General features: G+C 38.3%; 1 protein-coding gene across 1 annotated transcript in view; it reads right to left on the bottom strand.

Annotated features, from left to right (window-relative positions):
- The window catches only part of GYS2 (glycogen synthase 2), a 47,898-nt gene that overhangs the window by 12,030 nt on the left and 17,593 nt on the right, over positions 1-18,275 (bottom strand). The window contains exons 5-9 of the mRNA XM_075718942.1: positions 11,898-12,042; positions 7,071-7,188; positions 6,547-6,667; positions 3,953-4,059; positions 639-698 (exon numbers count right to left, since the gene is read on the bottom strand). Coding sequence (XP_075575057.1) covers positions 639-698; positions 3,953-4,059; positions 6,547-6,667; positions 7,071-7,188; positions 11,898-12,042 — 551 coding nt within the window. The remainder of the gene's footprint in view (positions 1-638; positions 699-3,952; positions 4,060-6,546; positions 6,668-7,070; positions 7,189-11,897; positions 12,043-18,275) is intronic.

The following is an 18,275-nucleotide window of genomic DNA, read 5'->3' as shown; positions in this document are numbered from 1 at the left end:
ACAGAGCCTGTTTTACCAAATGACTTATTATCAGTTGTATAAAGAAAATGAAGCAATGGCAAGCAAGGTCTGATCTGAAATCTGCTGATGTCAACATGAATCTTTCCTTTGTTTTCATGGCCCTTCTATATTCCCTACATTTTGTTCTCCCACACACTTGGTGACCTTCCAATTAGCTTCCAAAGAAGCTAAAGAATTCTTTTTTTCTCTTTTTCAGACACACCTTGTTTTTGCTGAAGTTCCAGTCATCTCATCTGTGCTTTGGGTCATTCACTTCCAACTGTCTTTTGAAAGGATATGACTAAGCCACTAATACATATTACTTTGTCTCTGGCGTTTTTTTAAGCTGTAGTACCTCATTTTTGACAGTGAGTAAGCCTTTGTGTTACTTAGATATCCCCCATGTCTCTTAAGACTCTTTCCACAATGGGGTGCTAGTACCTTTAAATTTTTTCTCTGTGATTTGCTTATTGAACAAGCAACCTGTATATGGAACAGAGGGTCCCATATCCTTCTCCTATGCCCTTCCTATGGATGTCAAAATTTCTTACACAAAGAGTAGAAGCACTGAGACACCACAGGTAAGCCAGCTGAATATGTGGCTCTGCAAGGCAGAGCAAAGTAACCTACACACTCACTTTAGCAGGGCATTGTAGAGTTTCTTTCCAAACTTTTCTTTCACAGATTGTGCAGTGTCCCTAGGAAAATAAATAAATAGATGTATAAAAAAGGATAATCCAGGACAAAGACAGAATAAAAGAGATTCCTGCTATTGGAAATGAAATTGTGCTTTCATGTATACTGAGGCACTCAAGAATGCAGCTGCAGACAGAGGTCTGGTTCTCAAAGCTCTTTTATCCAACCAAGCAGCCATACTGACAGATTTCAACACAACTGGGGATTTGACCTGCATCCAAAGATGAATGCACTGTGAAAGCCAGAAGCAGACCTCACTAGTGATTTCTTCTAATATTTTGCTCTGATCAGCAGACCACACTTTCATCTCAGCTATGAAAAAGACAGCATATATATGATTCTACATAGATAAACATGATCATTAACATTGGACACTAATCAAGACTGAGAGGTCTCCAATTTAACTTGACCTAGTAGAAAGATGTAAGATAAAAGAGTTAAACAAATAGGGGTTTTAAAGCAAGTTTCTCCCTTCACTTTCTGCCCTATTTCCTAACTCAAAGACTTTTGAAAACAAGTGCTAGACTAAAAGGTAGTTTGCCATAAATTAGTTTGCAAACCAAAAAACTTCCTGGAAAGCTCAGACCATGTTTTAAGCTAATAATAAAGCCTGTGCCAGACAAATGTTATATTTTAGCTAAGAAAAAACTCCAGTGAACAACTCCTCTAAATGCAAAAAGCCATTGATACTATCCTGGCCCTAGCTGAAATAACTTCAAAGTACAGCTGGAAGTGCTGTTGTCAAAATAGCAAATGCACTCTCAATTTGAGTAGGACACCCACTTCATGGAACTTTTCTTGCCTTTCTGCTTTCTAAGAATTATACTTTTGGCTAAGACAAAACTTGTTAAGTGAAATCCTAAACTTTACAAAGCTGAGAATCCACATACCTGTTAGTTGTTCTCTCCCAACTCACACAGACACAGTAGTGGAATAGTTAATTTTGGATGAGTTGTAAAGCAGCTTAATGTCAAACCAAATTGATCCAAATCCCAGCAAGTTAGTCCCTTCATGGCTATATTTTCATAGACTCATGCCATGAACAATATCCAAAACTTAAACCCAGATAGCATAGACCACTTTTCCAGAAGCAGAGGAAACAAGGAATTTTAAATCCCAGATCAGCCATCGTCTACTCCTTTACAAGTGCTACCCTCTTCTTGTATTTAATTTCTGTGGCATCCTTAAAATCATCTAATACTATTATGTAATACTGGTATCAGATGGTTTTACCCAGGAGCTCCAGATTATGACCATGATAATGCTGCATATGATGATGCAGAGGGTCTTTTGCTTTTCACAGAGCACAGTGGGAAGAATAGCTGGAAACAGCATTTTTTGCATGATTGTACATCTTTAGGTTTACCTTTACTGTTACTATTGTGCCTGCATTACTGAGTACCAGAGAAATAACCATGTAGCAGAGATACAACAGGGAAAAACCTTTGCATATTTAATTTAATTTAAACTTTCCAGATATCCACATACTATTTATTTAATATGTACCTGTTGTATTATATTCAAACACTGCACACTTTATATCAAAGTGCTTGTTGCAAGCATGGCTGTTTCTCACTGCACTCGCATTATTTTCCTACAGTTCTTGCGTACAGAGTTCTGACTAAAAACTCTGCCTATGTTACCCTGCTTTGCCATCTGCAGTTTAAGCTAGCAGCGCAGATCCTCCACACATCCGCAGAGGGTGTCGGTCCATTTCAGAGGATGATCCCCTTCACTCATCTTAGACACTTCCTGAAGTGGTACAGAATGAAACATCATTTGGAGTGAACCATCACTCTTCACTGGCAGGGAAGGCAGCTCAGATGCATTACTTTCAGGAAGCCAGAGCTGGCCAATTAATTCCAGATTCTGCAGTTGTGGTACCTGTTTCCAGAGTGGTTACCAGTTAGAATGTTTCCTGTAAGTCCCAAGAAGTTGCTGTGTGATGACTCTGGAGATAATCTAGAGAGTAGATAGATTTCTCATATCTGTCTTCTTTTCCAGATATGGCAAAAACTAAATGATTTCAATGATCCTTGTTAAATTATTTCTGTCACTGGTTTTGTGCAGGTTTAGTATCCATTAATCAAACACTTCAACTTAATTACTGATATCCAGGAACTGAGCCAGAGATCATCTGCTGGAGGCAGTTAATGAGATAACAAGAAAAATAGTATCCTTCTCTTACACAGTGCCTTTCATCTACAGATCTCTAAGTCGTTTAGATTTCTATCATTTTATAAATATAGAACTGGCATCAGAAAGAGGTTAAACACAGTAAGACACAGGCATAAAAGGAGAAGCTAGGTCTTGTGGGTTTTAGTCCCTTAGCTTTAAGACCAGCTTCCTTATTTCTGCAGCAGAGTTTAAGCGCTCTAGCCACCTGATAAGGTGCACATTTCCATTTCCCTGCTTAGACAATTAATCTATAAATATGCTGAGTGAAATGGCTTTTTTCACCTTTTTAAACAAAATTCATCCTTGATAACCCACCACTGATTTTCTTTATGAATTTGAACCTTCAGTTTTGCCATGTCTCTCAGTTTAGAAGTACCTCACAGCATGTGTCTTTTCCTATGTAGAATCACACAGCAGTTAAAGTGAGGTGAAGGTTAAGTCTGCACCTGCTTTGCTTTTTTGTTTGGGAAGTTGTAAAATGAAAACTGTTAAACTGAGAAGGGCTGTGACAGTTTTCCCTTTATAACTGTAAATTTCACTGCTTGGGTATGGCCATTGCTTATTGTAGGCTATATAGAAAATTACACACAATTGTTATCAACTGCTATTCTGCTGGATTAAGACAGCACAATTTACATATTTCTAAATAAAAGAGGATGTGTAATTAATTTCTTTTTCCCATTGGTGGCAGAGAAGCTCACTCTGACAAATTAGCAGGTAGTCCTTATTTTATGGAAGCTCAATGGCATGTCCAAAGGGGGTACTAGAAACAGTCAGAAGACATCCAGAACACTGGATTTTCTAGAACCTTTGACTTTGTCACTGCAAAACAAGTACTATTTGCTAACTTGTTACAAAGAATGGCAAGGCAAGTTTACTAAAAATAACCTAGGACAAAACAAAGAGGAATGTTTGCCCTTATTTATCATTCCCACCTCTTCCACCCCCACAAATACATTCTAGTTACCCACAATCCTCGATTTTGCAGAGCAAAAAGCAAGAGCATTATTCTTCATCAGAAACTTTTGCATGTCTCCTCAATTCACTGTACAAGGCCCTTAGTGAGAATGGCAATTACCAGAGCTGCTTCCGGACTGCTTGCCCTTTCAGGGTTTCTACATTGAAATTGTTTGTCTTTGCTGGCATGATGAAGAACACAACAACTGTAACATCAGTCTTATGAACCTACATGGACAGAAGATGGAGAGAAAGAAAAAATCTCACCACAAAGTATCACAGCCAACTTTAACAGTAATAATTAGTCACAGGAAAAGCCAACACACTTTGATTGGTCATCCAGGAAGGCTCTGATTTTATACCTCTCCCTTTAGCTATGAAGTTTTTGTCAAGTCAGAGAGATATATAAGGATAGATACAGGCAAACAGATGTCACCTGATTCCAATTTGGGCAATAGAGATCTTCCTGACTTCTCATGGTTCGGAGGCCATGGCTTAGGATGTGAACATAAACTGCAAAAAATAAAAATCCTACACACATTTTCTTACCTGACACAAACTCTGTTGGCTCAAAGGAGTGAGTAATTAGTTTGCTAGCTGGGGTATGCCCAGGCATGGGGTGAGGGATTCCCTACAGTATCAAGCAGAACTACCTTCTATAGCAATAGTGCCCCAGAGGTATAGGCAGAAAGAGGCACAATAGCAACCACTGTCTACCTGAACCCCTGGCAAAGAACCTGCTAGACACACAAAAAGCTGCAAGTAACTTCTTGCTCATCTCTCATATCCAGCTACTGCAAAGGCAAAAAGCATTTGCTGTAAAATCAGACAGTTTACTTATAGAAGGTTTCACTTGCTGGTTTCTTCTGTGTGCTAACAAGATTCAGAATACCAGGACCCTGAGGGATTCCTCACATGGAGCAGAATGAGGTTGTACTCTTGTCAGTAACTATTTAAAGAAAAGCTAAGGGTGAACTCTGTTCAGAGCTGTAAAAATTAAATTAGTTTGAAATGCCTCCATTCTAAACTTTAGACACACAAACATGCTATTAGCATGCCTTCTTTCAGACTGAGGTACAGTGAAATGTGTAGTATAAAATAACCTATGGGAGTCATCTACCATTTTAAGGTTCTTCCCTGTCTTCTAGGCACATTCAAAGTCCATCATGCTATGATCTCCGTGAGTATTAATGATCTGTCCCAACATTCATATTTTATTTCCAAAATGTTAGTAAGGTTTTCAAGTAGCAAAGGAAAATAACTTTATAAAATAAAATAATTCCATCCGATGCTATGTATTTTTTAGGTTCAGGCTCACCACTGGGACTTGTTTAAGAAGCACCATCATTCCCAGATTCACAAGTAGTACATGTATTCGGCTGTTCCCAGTGGAATTACCTCTTGAAATAATTACAGAGCAAGTGTTCTTTGAACAGCTAATCAAGTGCTGGCACGCATGTTGGAACAGTAATGCAATAAAGCCAGCCTCAGCTTATAGGACAAGCAAGTCCCAGTACACTGTTCTAGAGAGCTTTGGAAAACTAGCCTCAGTTTCCTTTGACTTTCCACCAGCCTAGCTTGTCATTGATGTCATATAAATCATTACATACAATAAGAGATTGCTGCAATCATTGCTCAAGCATAAGACATTCTACATAATCAGCATTTATAGTTAATAGCTATGTAAATGCCATTAAAAGGTGGCTGATGTTGCACAGCATTACCAAACAACAGAAGTCAGTTGTTTGGCAAAGTTGTGGAAGACATTCTTCAGTTGTGGAAGACATTCTTCAGTTATGTGAGGTGACCTTTTGTGTGAGTGAATGGATTAAGTATTTCCAGAAAGTCCACAGGCTTTAATGGTGTATTAATAGAAGGTGGTGGTAGAACCTCTAAGTGTACTTAAGGGTTTGAACATTAATATTTTTTCAGCCCTGCTGACAATATAGTATCAAGATTTTTATCCAGATTTGCCATATAATTTAAGTGATAGAGTACAAAAGAGACTGTCTGGGACAACAGTCAATTGATCCTTGCTAGATGACTGAAAACTGATTAGCATTTTTTTTTTTTAAATGTATCAGTCTTTGGGACACATCTGGAGACATTTTCAATGACCTCATTTGTAGGTGGTAAGTGTTCTGCTCTTTGATCATGACAAGGTCCAGGTCTTATCTTCATTAAAGTACTCCATAAAGGCATTTAGAAACACTGCACTCATTTTTTGCCTGAGGAAACAGAAGCACAGAAGAGTGAGTGGCCACTGCCATACTGTGAATTTTAATGCAAGATTCCCATCCAGTGTGATAATACTACTCAAATATTTAAAAGGTCATGGTCAGGTCCTAATGAATTAATCAATTTACTAAAAAAGTATTTTTAAATTGCATCATTAAAGGATTATTTTTATTTGCCTTCTAATATGTAAACCTTCAGGGTAAATTCTTGAATCATATTTTCAGTATTTTTCTCTAAAAACAAGGGAGGTAACCATGGATTAACTTCTTGAACTATGTAATCAATTATTTTCAAGCACCATGAGATTCTTATATTCTCTGATGATACAGGGAGAGCACTTCATGAAAACTCTGAATATCCCATACTTATTTTCCTATAAACCAGAGTATGGCATGGAAATTCTTGCAGGTGACTTCCATAGTATGGTAAGTTTGAGCATAAGCTCTACGTTATCTACATTTGCAGAAGCTTTCTTACCCTTAGCAAAAAGTTTAATCTTGATAAGGCTTCTAGAAACATATCAGCTCCTTTGTTGGAAAACTCATATCTCCCAGCAATGAAGAAAAATAAGGTCTTCTCAAGACTGAAGTCAAGGTGGCTAAAACCAAGCAGACAGACAAGCACAAAGTATTTCTCAACATATAATCAAACAAAACACACAACAGCTTTCTATTCTGGAGGAATTTATTATGCCAAGAAAATAATGACAGTGAGGCTTTTCTGCTGTTTTTTAAATTAAGACGACTATCTTAATCCGATACACTGCATCTTCGGTAAATAATGAAAAAATCAAGACCTTCTGCCTGATCCCACAATCTGCTAAGCAGATCTGGAACTGGTGTCTAAAATTCCTTTAGCTTCTGTCTGAGAAATCCCAGATACTTGAATAAGTTGGTAACATTTCACTTCCTCAATGAAGTATTTGTTAGTCTTCCTGGTTCGGTTCTTGCTTTAAATAGTGTTGGACAACTGTTGCTAATTTTTGAAAAGTAAAAGCATACCCATAGAAATGACCTCGAATGAACTCTTGGATCCTAGCCTTGTACATGGAATGCAAATTCTGAAACTCATGCATTGCTGAAAATTTCTTAATGTTCAAGCCATTTGGGGTGACAACATCTGGAAAAGCAGAGAAAATGCAGAGGTAGACATCTTCAGAGAGAAATCTTTAACGAAAGAACCAATGCGTCTTTCAGTTGTCAGTATGTGAACAGGTTATGTACTCTTATTACTCATGGATAAGGAACAGCACTAACACAATGGTCTCTACCAGCTTACCCCACAAAGCTATTGCATGCGGCACTCCACTGTCTATAGCATTGAAGTGGTTTTGTACCATTTTGACCTGTACTCAACATTAGCATAGACCCTGCTGAACAGTAAGGTCTCCCCATGCCCTTTTGTCTTGTCAAGGCTTAAGTAATGTCTCCATTTAGCCATACATTTTTTCTGCAATATGCCCTTTACCTCTTTATTCTTGATATCACTGTTGCCTGCTTTATCACCATAGATTGAAAGCTCTTGAAAGCAGAAACTGTGCTGTACTATGCACTTACTTACTGCATGGCACAAGAAAGGTCTGTTCTGTCAAGACTTCTGAGGATTTACCAGAAAAGGGAGAATATTAAGAAACATTTTTCAAAAGACCACCTTTCAGTAATCTGTTGGATCTCTCCTAAAAATAGCCACAGAATAGCATACTTTACACTTTTATGGCTGCTCCACTTAAAGATTCCAAAGCATCTTACAATTAAAATTTGTTCTTTTCCAGTATCTTCTAAGATAGTTATAGGATATACATAGAGTTATAAGGATAGACATAGCTTGTTCCAGCCAACACAGAAATTCAGTCACTCTTCACCTTTCTGGTAGAGCACAGCAGCTATCTAAAGGCTTGCCCTAGATCTAGTTGAGGAAAACTGAAAGAATGCCATTTTCTTTTCTTTGAGTTGGCTTATGAAAGCCATATATGGAAATGAAAGGGGAGGCCAGTTCCTCAGTAGATGCGTTTCATAGTAACACAACTGACTTCAGTAGACCTATACTAACCTATGATACCAGAGATTCTTCAAATACAAAGAATCTTCACAGAAACAAGGAGTGCTAATTATTAGAGGATGCCCTGGTGTCAATTTCATACTTGTTCTCCTGGCAAGTGTCATCAGGTGTCTAGTAACCACAACCATTAACTGTAGTAATTTTAAAAGTTCTATGCATCATCCAAAAGACCTTCAGTAAGATATCATTCCCTACCACACATGGTTCATGCAAACAAAACAGCACCTCCTTCCAGTGCACACCGTTAACTCCCACCCATACATCAGGGTTACTGATGGGAGTATAGTGTCTTGCTCATGACCGATACAGGACTTGAACATTACTTCTATTGTAGTCTTTGAGTCAACGATGCCTGACATTCAGGGTTTCCCATCCCTTCCCCTAACAGTAGAGGTTTGCATGTTTAGCATCAATCATCTGACCTAATAGAAAACCATCTCTTATTTCTGGAGAGATTTAAGGAGATGTCTTTAAAACATTTACAGCTCCTTTGGTTGATTACATATCAAGATGATCTTAAAATAAGTACAATCAGTTCTCCATATGCTGTCCAGAATACTTGCTTGACATTTTTCATGCAAATGCCATGGCCATTTTTAATGATTTCCTTGAAATTTACAGTCTGCTTTAGCAATATATGTATTTCCCTGCCAGGTAAGTGATCTCTGATTACTCTTTATCTTGTAAAGTGTTTTGAGATTCTTTAGGTTAAACAGCAGTAGTTGAAAATATAACCTTTATTAGTAACCACACAATACCAAAAATTTCAACAGATCTGTCTTGAAATACCGCATTTCAAACTGAAGACCAGCTTTTAACAGGAAATCTTTACTTGTTAGGTACTTGGGATTTGTTTCTCAGTGTCAAGAAAGGAGAGTCTTGGTTGGCCTTGTAAGAAAACTTGTGTTCTTGTCTTCCGCTGTCCAGCACTAGGAGCTGCTCTGAACAGAGACCTGTGTGGCCTCATATGAGTGGGGGTCAACAGAACAGAAACAACCTCCATTTCTCTTTGTCTTTACCAAGAACATACCCTTTAATTCCTCTGACCTGCTGCTTGTTCAGCATGGAAGAAGCAGGACATAGCTTTGAGACTGCAACCATTTTAAGCTCTTCCCAATAAAGTAAAAATCCTTGACTGGGTTTCTCTGGCCAGTTTCCATTCACTTGCTTGCATTTATTTATCAGGGAGTTTTGGACACTCTCACCCATTATCAGCAGCCTGTATATAACCTACTCCCGTGTTCTTTGATTCAACTGCAGCTTCATTTACACTTTCATCAGGATTGGGGCTCAATCCATCTCTTATTTAAGCCTTTGAGATACAGAACAGACGTGGTGTCCCAAAGCATCCAGTTCACTATTTCTGCTCAACATACCATAATATTTTGAATACGTGTGAGGCAATGTGTCCTTGCCCCAAGGAACAAGTGATGAAAGAGAGCTTTTTTCCTATTTTAAGTGGTTTGGGGGTTTTGTTGTTTAATGAATTAATGACATTTTTGTTTTAAAATTCTCCCAAGTAGGTCAAATCAGAATGATTTGACTTCTGCATTGATAGGAAAGAAACTGGCATTGATTTAAGTAATAATAGCACAGTATGATGTTTTCTGTTGATAACTCACTAAGATTCAAGGTTGGCTCATACTTTTCCAGAGTTTACTTCTACGATTTTGACCAAATATATACAGATATGAAGGCTAGATCTAGATCTTAACTGATACCTAAGTCTCTTGGAATTTTGATTCAAAGTCTTCTCTATTGCTAATGAGAAATATTTTTCCTATGTTTCATTCCTGAATCAAAATATTAGAAATCCCATAACAGTTTCCAAATCACAGGCATATAACTTGTGATCAAGCTGGAGAGGTGGGCCTGTGTGAACCTCATGAGGTTCAACAAGGCCAAGTACAAGGTCCTGCACCTGGGACGGGGCAACCCCCAGTATCAGTACAGGTTGGGGGATGAAGAGATTGAGAGCAGCCCTGCGGAGAAGGACTTGGGGGTACTGGTGGATGAAAAGCTGGACATGAGCCGGCAATGTGCGCTTGCAGCCCAGAAAGCCAACCGTATCCTGGGCTGCATCAAAAGAAGCGTGGCCAGCAGGTCGAGGGAGGTGATTCTGCCCCTCTACTCTGCTCTGGTGAGACCTCATCTGGAGCACTGCGTCCAGCTCTGGAGCCCTCAGCACAAGAAGGACATGGACCTGCTGGAGCAGGTCCAGAAGAGGGCCACCAAAATGATCCGAGGGCTGGAACACCTCTCCTATGAGGCCAGGCTGAGAGAGTTCGGGTTGTTCAGTCTGGAGAAGAGAAGGCTGCGAGGAGACCTTATTGCAACCTTCCAGTACTTAAAGGGGGCCTACAGGAAAGATGGGGAGAATCTTTTTAGCAAGGCCTGTTGTGACAGGCCAAGGAATAACGGATTTAAACTAAAGAAGAATAGATTTAGACTAGACACTAGAAAGAAATTTTTTACAATGAGGGTGGTCAAGCCCTGGAACAGGTTGCCCAGAGGGGTATTGGAGGCCCCATCCCTGGCAACATTGAAGGTCAGGTTGGACGGGGCTCTGAGCAACCTGATCTGATTAAAGCTGTCCCTGCTCACTGCAGGGGGGTTGGGCTAGATGACCTCTAAAGGTCCCTTCCAACCCAAAGCATTCTATGATTCTATGATCATTGACAGAATCTTACATGATATGTCAAAGAGGGTAAGTTCAATATTAGATACTCAAGCTTTTGACAAAAATAGTTTGATAAATTATTGATCAAATGACAACAGCAGCAAGTGAAATCAGCGTAATGCAAGCAGTCATTCTGCCAGGTTTAGACTGGCAAATTGGCCTTTGTCCTGGTGCAAAAGGTCTCTATGCACTCATGTCTACTGAATTTTACAAGGGCTTTTCCAAGTGGTAAGATTTATAATTTAAATTATAATCCAAGTGTAACATTAATGAGAAGTAGCAGAAACTGCTCTACTTACCACATTTCCTCAATTATTTTCAGTTAACAACTTTGTTACGAAGTTTACCTCTCAAGAAATTAAAATGCAAATAAAAGTTAATTATGTGAATTCTACATCCCCCCTTTAAAAGTTTATTTTTAAAGTGCATCAAAAAGTGTACAAATTCTTGCAGTATTCATGTTCCTTTGCAGAATTTAAGCTTAATGATCTACTGAAGGATTGTTGACCTTTCTGAACAGCCAATGTCTATGCTGATTTCACAACTTCAGAGAGAATAAACAGTATGAGAATAGACTCCTACACAGTTTATTTGTGGTCTAAGATTCAAAGAAACTATTGAAGTACTTATTCCCATCAGAATATATTTTCCACTTATAATTGTCTCCTGGGATTTGGGGGTACCAATTCCTATTGAATTTCTTTCTAACTCTGTCAACATGAAGCATGATATGTGTCAACAATTTTTTAACCCAAACATTAAATATATTTACTTGCTTTCTTCAAAGTTGCAAGAATAATCAAAAAAAGCTCAGGCCTGTGAATCTCTCTGCATGGAATTCTCTTCAGCTTCAACTGATGTTCTATCTGTGAGCAGTCTGCAGATTTTCTCTCCCAAATTAAACTGGATTCAGACTCATTTCAGCCTCCTAAAACCCCAAAACATAAACTATGATTTTCAAGAGTAGCTGTTGTGGGGAGAAGCCTCATGCCAATATAAACCAGCTTCAAAAGTCTCTACTATTTTCATTCAGTCTGAGGAAATGTAGGTACTCAGAGGAAATATAATAAGAACACAATTCAGGTCTTACCAGGATTTCTTTTAAGCATATGTTCTGCTTCTATAGCTGTTATCTGTGAGACTGTGGTGAACACATGGGCACAATGTACAGATGCCCGTTCCATACAGTACCGATGGTAAATCTGTCTCTCTCCTGCTTCCTTATCAATGTCAAACTGTTAAATAATAAAACAAACAAAAAAGACACCTGTGTGACATGCTCATCAGACATTACCACAAAGAAGGTCCTCATTTGTTAAGCTTGATTTCCCCAGGGAATAAGAATCACGTGATTATGTTGTTGGTTTGTCTTTCTGTTTTTTGAATCATTTTATCAACTTCAAATTTGGAGTTTGAAGGAGCAAGAGAGGTCTCAGTTCCTCCATGTTTGTGAAAAAACGTCAGCTCTGCAATGGAGGGAGACCTAGATTAATGATCCCATGAAAGGTAAGGATCTGTGCTACTTGGCCTGCTAGCTGGCAATATGTCATGCTGCATCTTGCCTGGGATTGTTGGAAAACCTGGGAGAGCAGGGAAGTTGCTGGTAACTGAAGGTATAGGGGAAAGAAGAAAAAAGGAATGGGGATGAGGAGAGAACCTGGGGACTGGGTAGAATGGTGGGAATCATGGGTAGGTAAGAGAGAAATGGAGTTGTGGTGGAGAAGTAGGATGTAAGAACTCAGTCACAAATCCCGAGGGAACACAGAAAATAGAAAATGAGATATCAGAGATGTTCTTCCCCCAACTCCACCACTATTATTTGCTGCTCCTTTTACTTCAATTTGAACTGCATTAATTTCTAGAGGCAAATGTAAGTTAAACTGCTAGATAGACCATCCCAAATACCAAAGTATTTCTAAATCATCTTTAAATCTTGCAGCTACCTCTTTTTTTACTAAGCTTATGTTATCCTGATGAGAAGAAAGTGCACAATACCTATTGAGCCCATGCTTAAAAGTTAAAATGTTCACTAATGATACCCACTGCAAAATCACTACAATGTAGTCTAAAAAAGAATAATGCTAATGGGGTGTCAATGATTACGATTAAATTACAAGCCTCTTAGTCTTACATGATGTTTCACTTCTGGGAACAGAAGTGTTGACCTCCTAAGGTCAACAGCATGGGCACCGAATAGACTGTGTGAGTTACATGGAGAGTGACAATGATTCTCAATGAGCTCTATCATTATCACTGCCTAATGCTAGATGCACAGTCTGATTTTGATTGCATTTGACTCTGTAACTTCACTGACCATAATAGATTTAACCATTATTATAGGCTGGACAGACAGCACTTTCTATAGTTAGGACTACCTGACCTTTGCCACAGCTAGTTGCTTTTAGTACTTCAGAACTTAGCCAGAAGTAAAGCTATTTAGACCATGATTTTTCATACTGAGTACATGCTTAAGGTTGGTATAGAACATATTTTAAGAAACTTCAGCAAATGTGAACCATTTCAGGGAACAAGATTTAAGCAAACATTTTTTATTTTTACTTAGATAGATATAGATGTAGATACAGGTATCTTACAAATGTTTTGCTAAGAAACTTAACTGCTTTTATCCACTGAACACACTAATTTTGCAGTGGTGCTACACTGCTGGTGGGAAAGTGGCTTCCACTATAAGGTGGCATTTTCAACTAATAATGTGACCAAAAAAGGAATCTTGAAAAATCTCAGCTGAAAAGTTCTAGAGAAACTAGATGCTTTCTTTTGGTGTTGATGATCCTGTATATCAAGAGTTTCTAAAGCTTGCCAAAGAGATTTTTAGCAAAGCTAGGAAATATGCTTTACCACATAATATGCTATACATTACAATCCCATTTTTCAGTTGTATCATCATATATCATATTTTCCCCATGAAAATTTTGGTGCATGAAATACAACCATGTCACAAAAGAAGATCTTTTCTCTAGAACATAGATCTCATTTGTCACAGAAGTTGAATAGTAGAAAAAGCACAAGGCAGGAGGGTAGAGGAAGAGAAAAATGAAGATGAATTAATTTGACTCCTGAGAGTGCCACAGATCTCTAGCATGATGCTTTGCTTACCCTAAACCAAATCTTTCACATACAGTTCTTAACTGTGTGTTTCTCCTTTTCTGGGAGACTACCTTGGTATCTTTGAGTCTGATCTGTTGAAGTGTTGAGTATTCACATCTACATCTGAAATCCACTGGACCTATGCTCTGAGGTTATAAAGTACCTGGTACTGTTAATTCCAATAAAAGCTTCCCTAAAAAACCGTGGATGATGAGCTACCTCCCTTCATATGGGTGTGGTAAACTAATTAATGTTTCTGGAGCATTTAGATACCACTGATGAATGCTGCAAAACAGCTCTAAGCAAATCACAGAAACATTCTTCAGAGCAGAAATCTTAATAACACATCATAAATAAGGTAGGAAGCTGCATATTGAACAATAACAAAACCAAAAATCATTATAATTGTTCAACCATTCTATGTACCAAAGATGCAAAATGCGACAGCTCTTTAGCATGCTGGGCAAACACACAAATGGGATGGGGTACCACTGCACAGTCAAAACTATGCAAGTTTTTTTCAAATACGCTTGAATTCATATTAAAAATAATTTTAAAATTGCTTGCAAACAAATAGCTGGCCAAACTTTAAAAGGTTTTTGTTTTCTTTTCCTTTTCTCACCACGAATGGATTCTTTACAGAATGTAATTAAAAACTAAATTTGGGACATGTTTGCTAACTGTAGATAAACACTCCCTCCAGCACTACTGGGAGAAAGGTTCATAAAAGGATTCTTCAAAGCACTATAGCTTATTTTTTGCTAGCTTTTGTTTCTCTGATTGCATGAAAGCATTTAATACATACACATATTGATGTTTATTTCCTCATTGCTATTCATTTTTTCATCTTCTGGAAATTGGAAAGATTTTATTTTGCACATGCTTGCATGACTTTTGGCACGCTTTTCCAAAGGTACACAATTTCATGTCTATTAGCAAGTATAAACTGAGGTCACAGAGTTCTCACATTTCATTTGCTCTCACTCTCCAGCAGTTTCCTCCACCGATTGGGAAAGCAAGATCTTGACCTTTGAACTCACTTATAGTGTGGACTAAGAAACCTCATTGTGCACCTCTGAACAGGCTGGGCAAGTGACTTCCAAAAACACACCTTAGGCAAGTTGAAGGGCAGGTTAAGTGGAACTTAATTGATGAGACAGCATGGGAGACAAATTTAGTCCACAGTACTGTACAAAGACAGCTGAGCTTGCTGTGGCAGTATTATCTCCAGAATTAGAGGCAACATGGGGCATGGCACTGTATTGAGCCAATATGCCAAAATGAAGCAGAACACCAGGGCAGCCAGTTTGCTTTTCACCCCCAAACCAATGTTTCTGTTCAGTAATTGGCTCTGCTGTCTGAATGCTTGTCTGCTATAGCTCGGGCACCTGTGAACTATGTTCTATAGCATTCACATTCAGCAAGGGCAAAGCAAAATATCTGTGAAGTGTGTCATGCTTACTTTTGTTTGTTTGCTGTTATCAGCAAATGGGAACACTAGCAAAGCCACAAACGAAAGCTGCATCAAGAGAAAATCAGATCTAAGTCAGATTAACTGTTTATAGAATCATTTAGGTTGGAAAAGACCCTTAAGATAATTGAGTCCAACCATTTCTTCCCTCAGTGACTTTTAAAGACTCATGACTTCAATATCCACTTCCCTGTAAATATTCCACCGCTCCCAGTGAGGATCCCCTCCTACACTGACTGTTAGAAACGAAGCAGATTATTAGAATTTACATGATGACAAGGATTAGAGTGGAAAATGCCTCCCTAATTTCAAAGCAAAACAGGAAGACGTTCCACAGGCATAATGCTTTGGAGTAAAACTTGCATTTGCTGCAATGCAATTCTGAGGAAAAATTTCAGCTCATTTCTGTCCTTTCTATGGATCCATGTGATGAGCATAACATTTCCTTCATGTCTTAAAATTTAGCATGTTAGGGGGCACAGTAGGTAATCACTGAACCTCTCAGCATGACGTTCTGGTTAAGACAGTTAAGATGATCTTTGAATGCAAAAAGAAGAGAATATCAAGCAGTTATGGGATACTGGCGGTATGTTTCTCTTGGAAACAGTGAACAAGTCACTGAAACAACAAATCCAAATCAGACGCTCCTACTTCAAAAATGCAAAGGATTTACAAAAGCACAAGAAGAATGATTTGAGAGTGGAAAAGGAGGAAAGACTATACTAGCTATGTAAATACTTTTCTGAAAGACAGATAAATTATTTGTCACAAACTGCACATAATCTCTAGATACTGATACTAGACTATGCTTTCATAAAGAAAAAAAAAAAAAGTATGATGAAAGCCAATGGAAGTTAGGCCAAGACAAATTCAAGCTGGAATTAAAATATGTAGTTTTGGTAATGAATAACTTTGTGACAACTATGCATAAATAATATAGATTCCCCTCACCACTTGAACCTTACCTCAAGAGTGGATAATGTTTTTGTAAGCATGTTTTGTCTCAAATGGAAGTCATAGGCTTGATGCATGAATTTTTAGCTGAGGATTTTAGGCAGAGAATGAAATGATCTCTTCTGGTCTTTAAATTTGGTGGCACACTCAAATTCACAAGTTGATTCTGCAGTGGAATCAGTAACAGTCAGAGATAGGCTTGAAGTTCAAATTCCTTATCTACCAAAAGGTAGAATGGAAAGATCTTCATTTCTAGCATAATCTCACTAGCTGCCATTGACTCAATTATGTAAGAATTACTCTTTTTAAAATCCAGCTTACATCAAATTTAACTCCCATTGATTGGTATCTTGTGCAAATAGAACTTTCATTCTGGTATAGCTCTGCCATGTGAAAAAAGAACAAAATTTACACTTCCTGGCTTAAGTCAGATTTCCATTAGCTGCTCTACTAACAAAGCGGATCAGCTTTGCATAACACTGAGCTCAGTGACAGCTGCGACAGTACTGTACTAAGTGGAATGAGAGCTTGTGCTCCTATATTGTCAGCATAAAAGCTCTTGACAATTCATTTTCATTGAGATTTTCAGTACTTTTCCTGTTAGACCTCTTGGGTTAGAATTCACCACCACTTTGCAAACTAGATTCAGCTACACTTGTATGAGCCGAATGTAAAATGTTGCTAGGTCTAAATAACAGTGTTACACTTTGGCAGGGCAACCTTATATAAGGAAAAAGGCAATGAAGATTGAGACTAATATTTTTTTCTTCTCCTTAGAGCACTTTTTCCATTATAACTCGAGGTAATTTTTTAGTAAGAAGCATCAGAGGCTGAAGACTACAAAATTCTCCAATATGCCAGGCCAGCGGTCTGCAAAACCATTTCAGATGGTCACCTCTCAGATTAAATTGCAGGTTAGATAATTTGCCAAAAAGACTGTTCCTGATACAACTGTCTATTCACCTGTGAACTAGCCTGGATCATCAGTGTCTCTTAGTCAATTTATGAAAGGCATTGGTCTATTTAAAACCCTAGAGGGGTGAAACAAGACCAAAAAAAAAAAAAAAACCAAACAACCCCAACCAACCAACCAAAAAAGCCCCTAAATAAGCCAGTCTCCTTAAACAACGGGGAAGGCAATAAAAGGTAAACATTCTTGATCTTCAGCTGAGAAGTCAGTTCCTCCTGAAGAAAACAAGGTTCCACAGGCTCAGAATTTTTTTCTCAGAACTTCCTACCTTCTGGTTAGCTATTTGGTTCAGTTTATCTTAGCAACAAACATAGCCTTACTTTCACCAGTGTAAAAGCTACACTGAGCATGGGGACAATGGGAAAAATGCATTGCTAGTTGGACTATTTAGATCTGCAAAACTTCTTAAGCATAGTTAAATCTATGATAATATCTCTTTGGGAATTAAGCTCATAACATACCCTGCTCGTTACTGAAATTAGAAAGTGTTGAATCTGGAAGAGTTCAAGACGGTAACCTGTAGGTAAGGTTAGCAGTCCCTGACCCAGCTGTTTACCCAGGGTTCTTCAGACACTTAAAAGTAAATAAAAATATCACACACTACCAGTTACCATGCAAGTCACCTTCTGTTTTGTTCTTTTTGTTCCCCACCCCCGCTTTCTTTCCTCCAGAATCAGAGTGATTTAAATGTGAATCTAGGAACTGAAATGTATACTGAATATCTGTTATATGGTTATTGCCTCAGGGTTCCTTAGCTCAGACCTAGCCTGTCTGTTGTTTGTGACATGCTGCTGAGGACACATCAGTGTTACTTCTGGTGTTCATTATGCTCCTGTGCACAGTGTTAAGGGTTTAACACCCAGGTTTCCACTGGAGCAGAGGCAGCTAAATTTCTCCCAGTCCAGATGAACTGAGTTAAGACTGTAAGAGTATAAGAATTGTATCATATCATACAGTAATGCTGT

Source organism: Pelecanus crispus, chromosome 1 (genome assembly GCF_030463565.1).
Source record: "Pelecanus crispus isolate bPelCri1 chromosome 1, bPelCri1.pri, whole genome shotgun sequence".
NCBI lineage: Eukaryota > Metazoa > Chordata > Aves > Pelecaniformes > Pelecanidae > Pelecanus > Pelecanus crispus.
The sequence above is the reverse complement of the archived record's forward strand: the minus strand, read 5'-3'. Positions and strand labels throughout refer to the sequence as shown.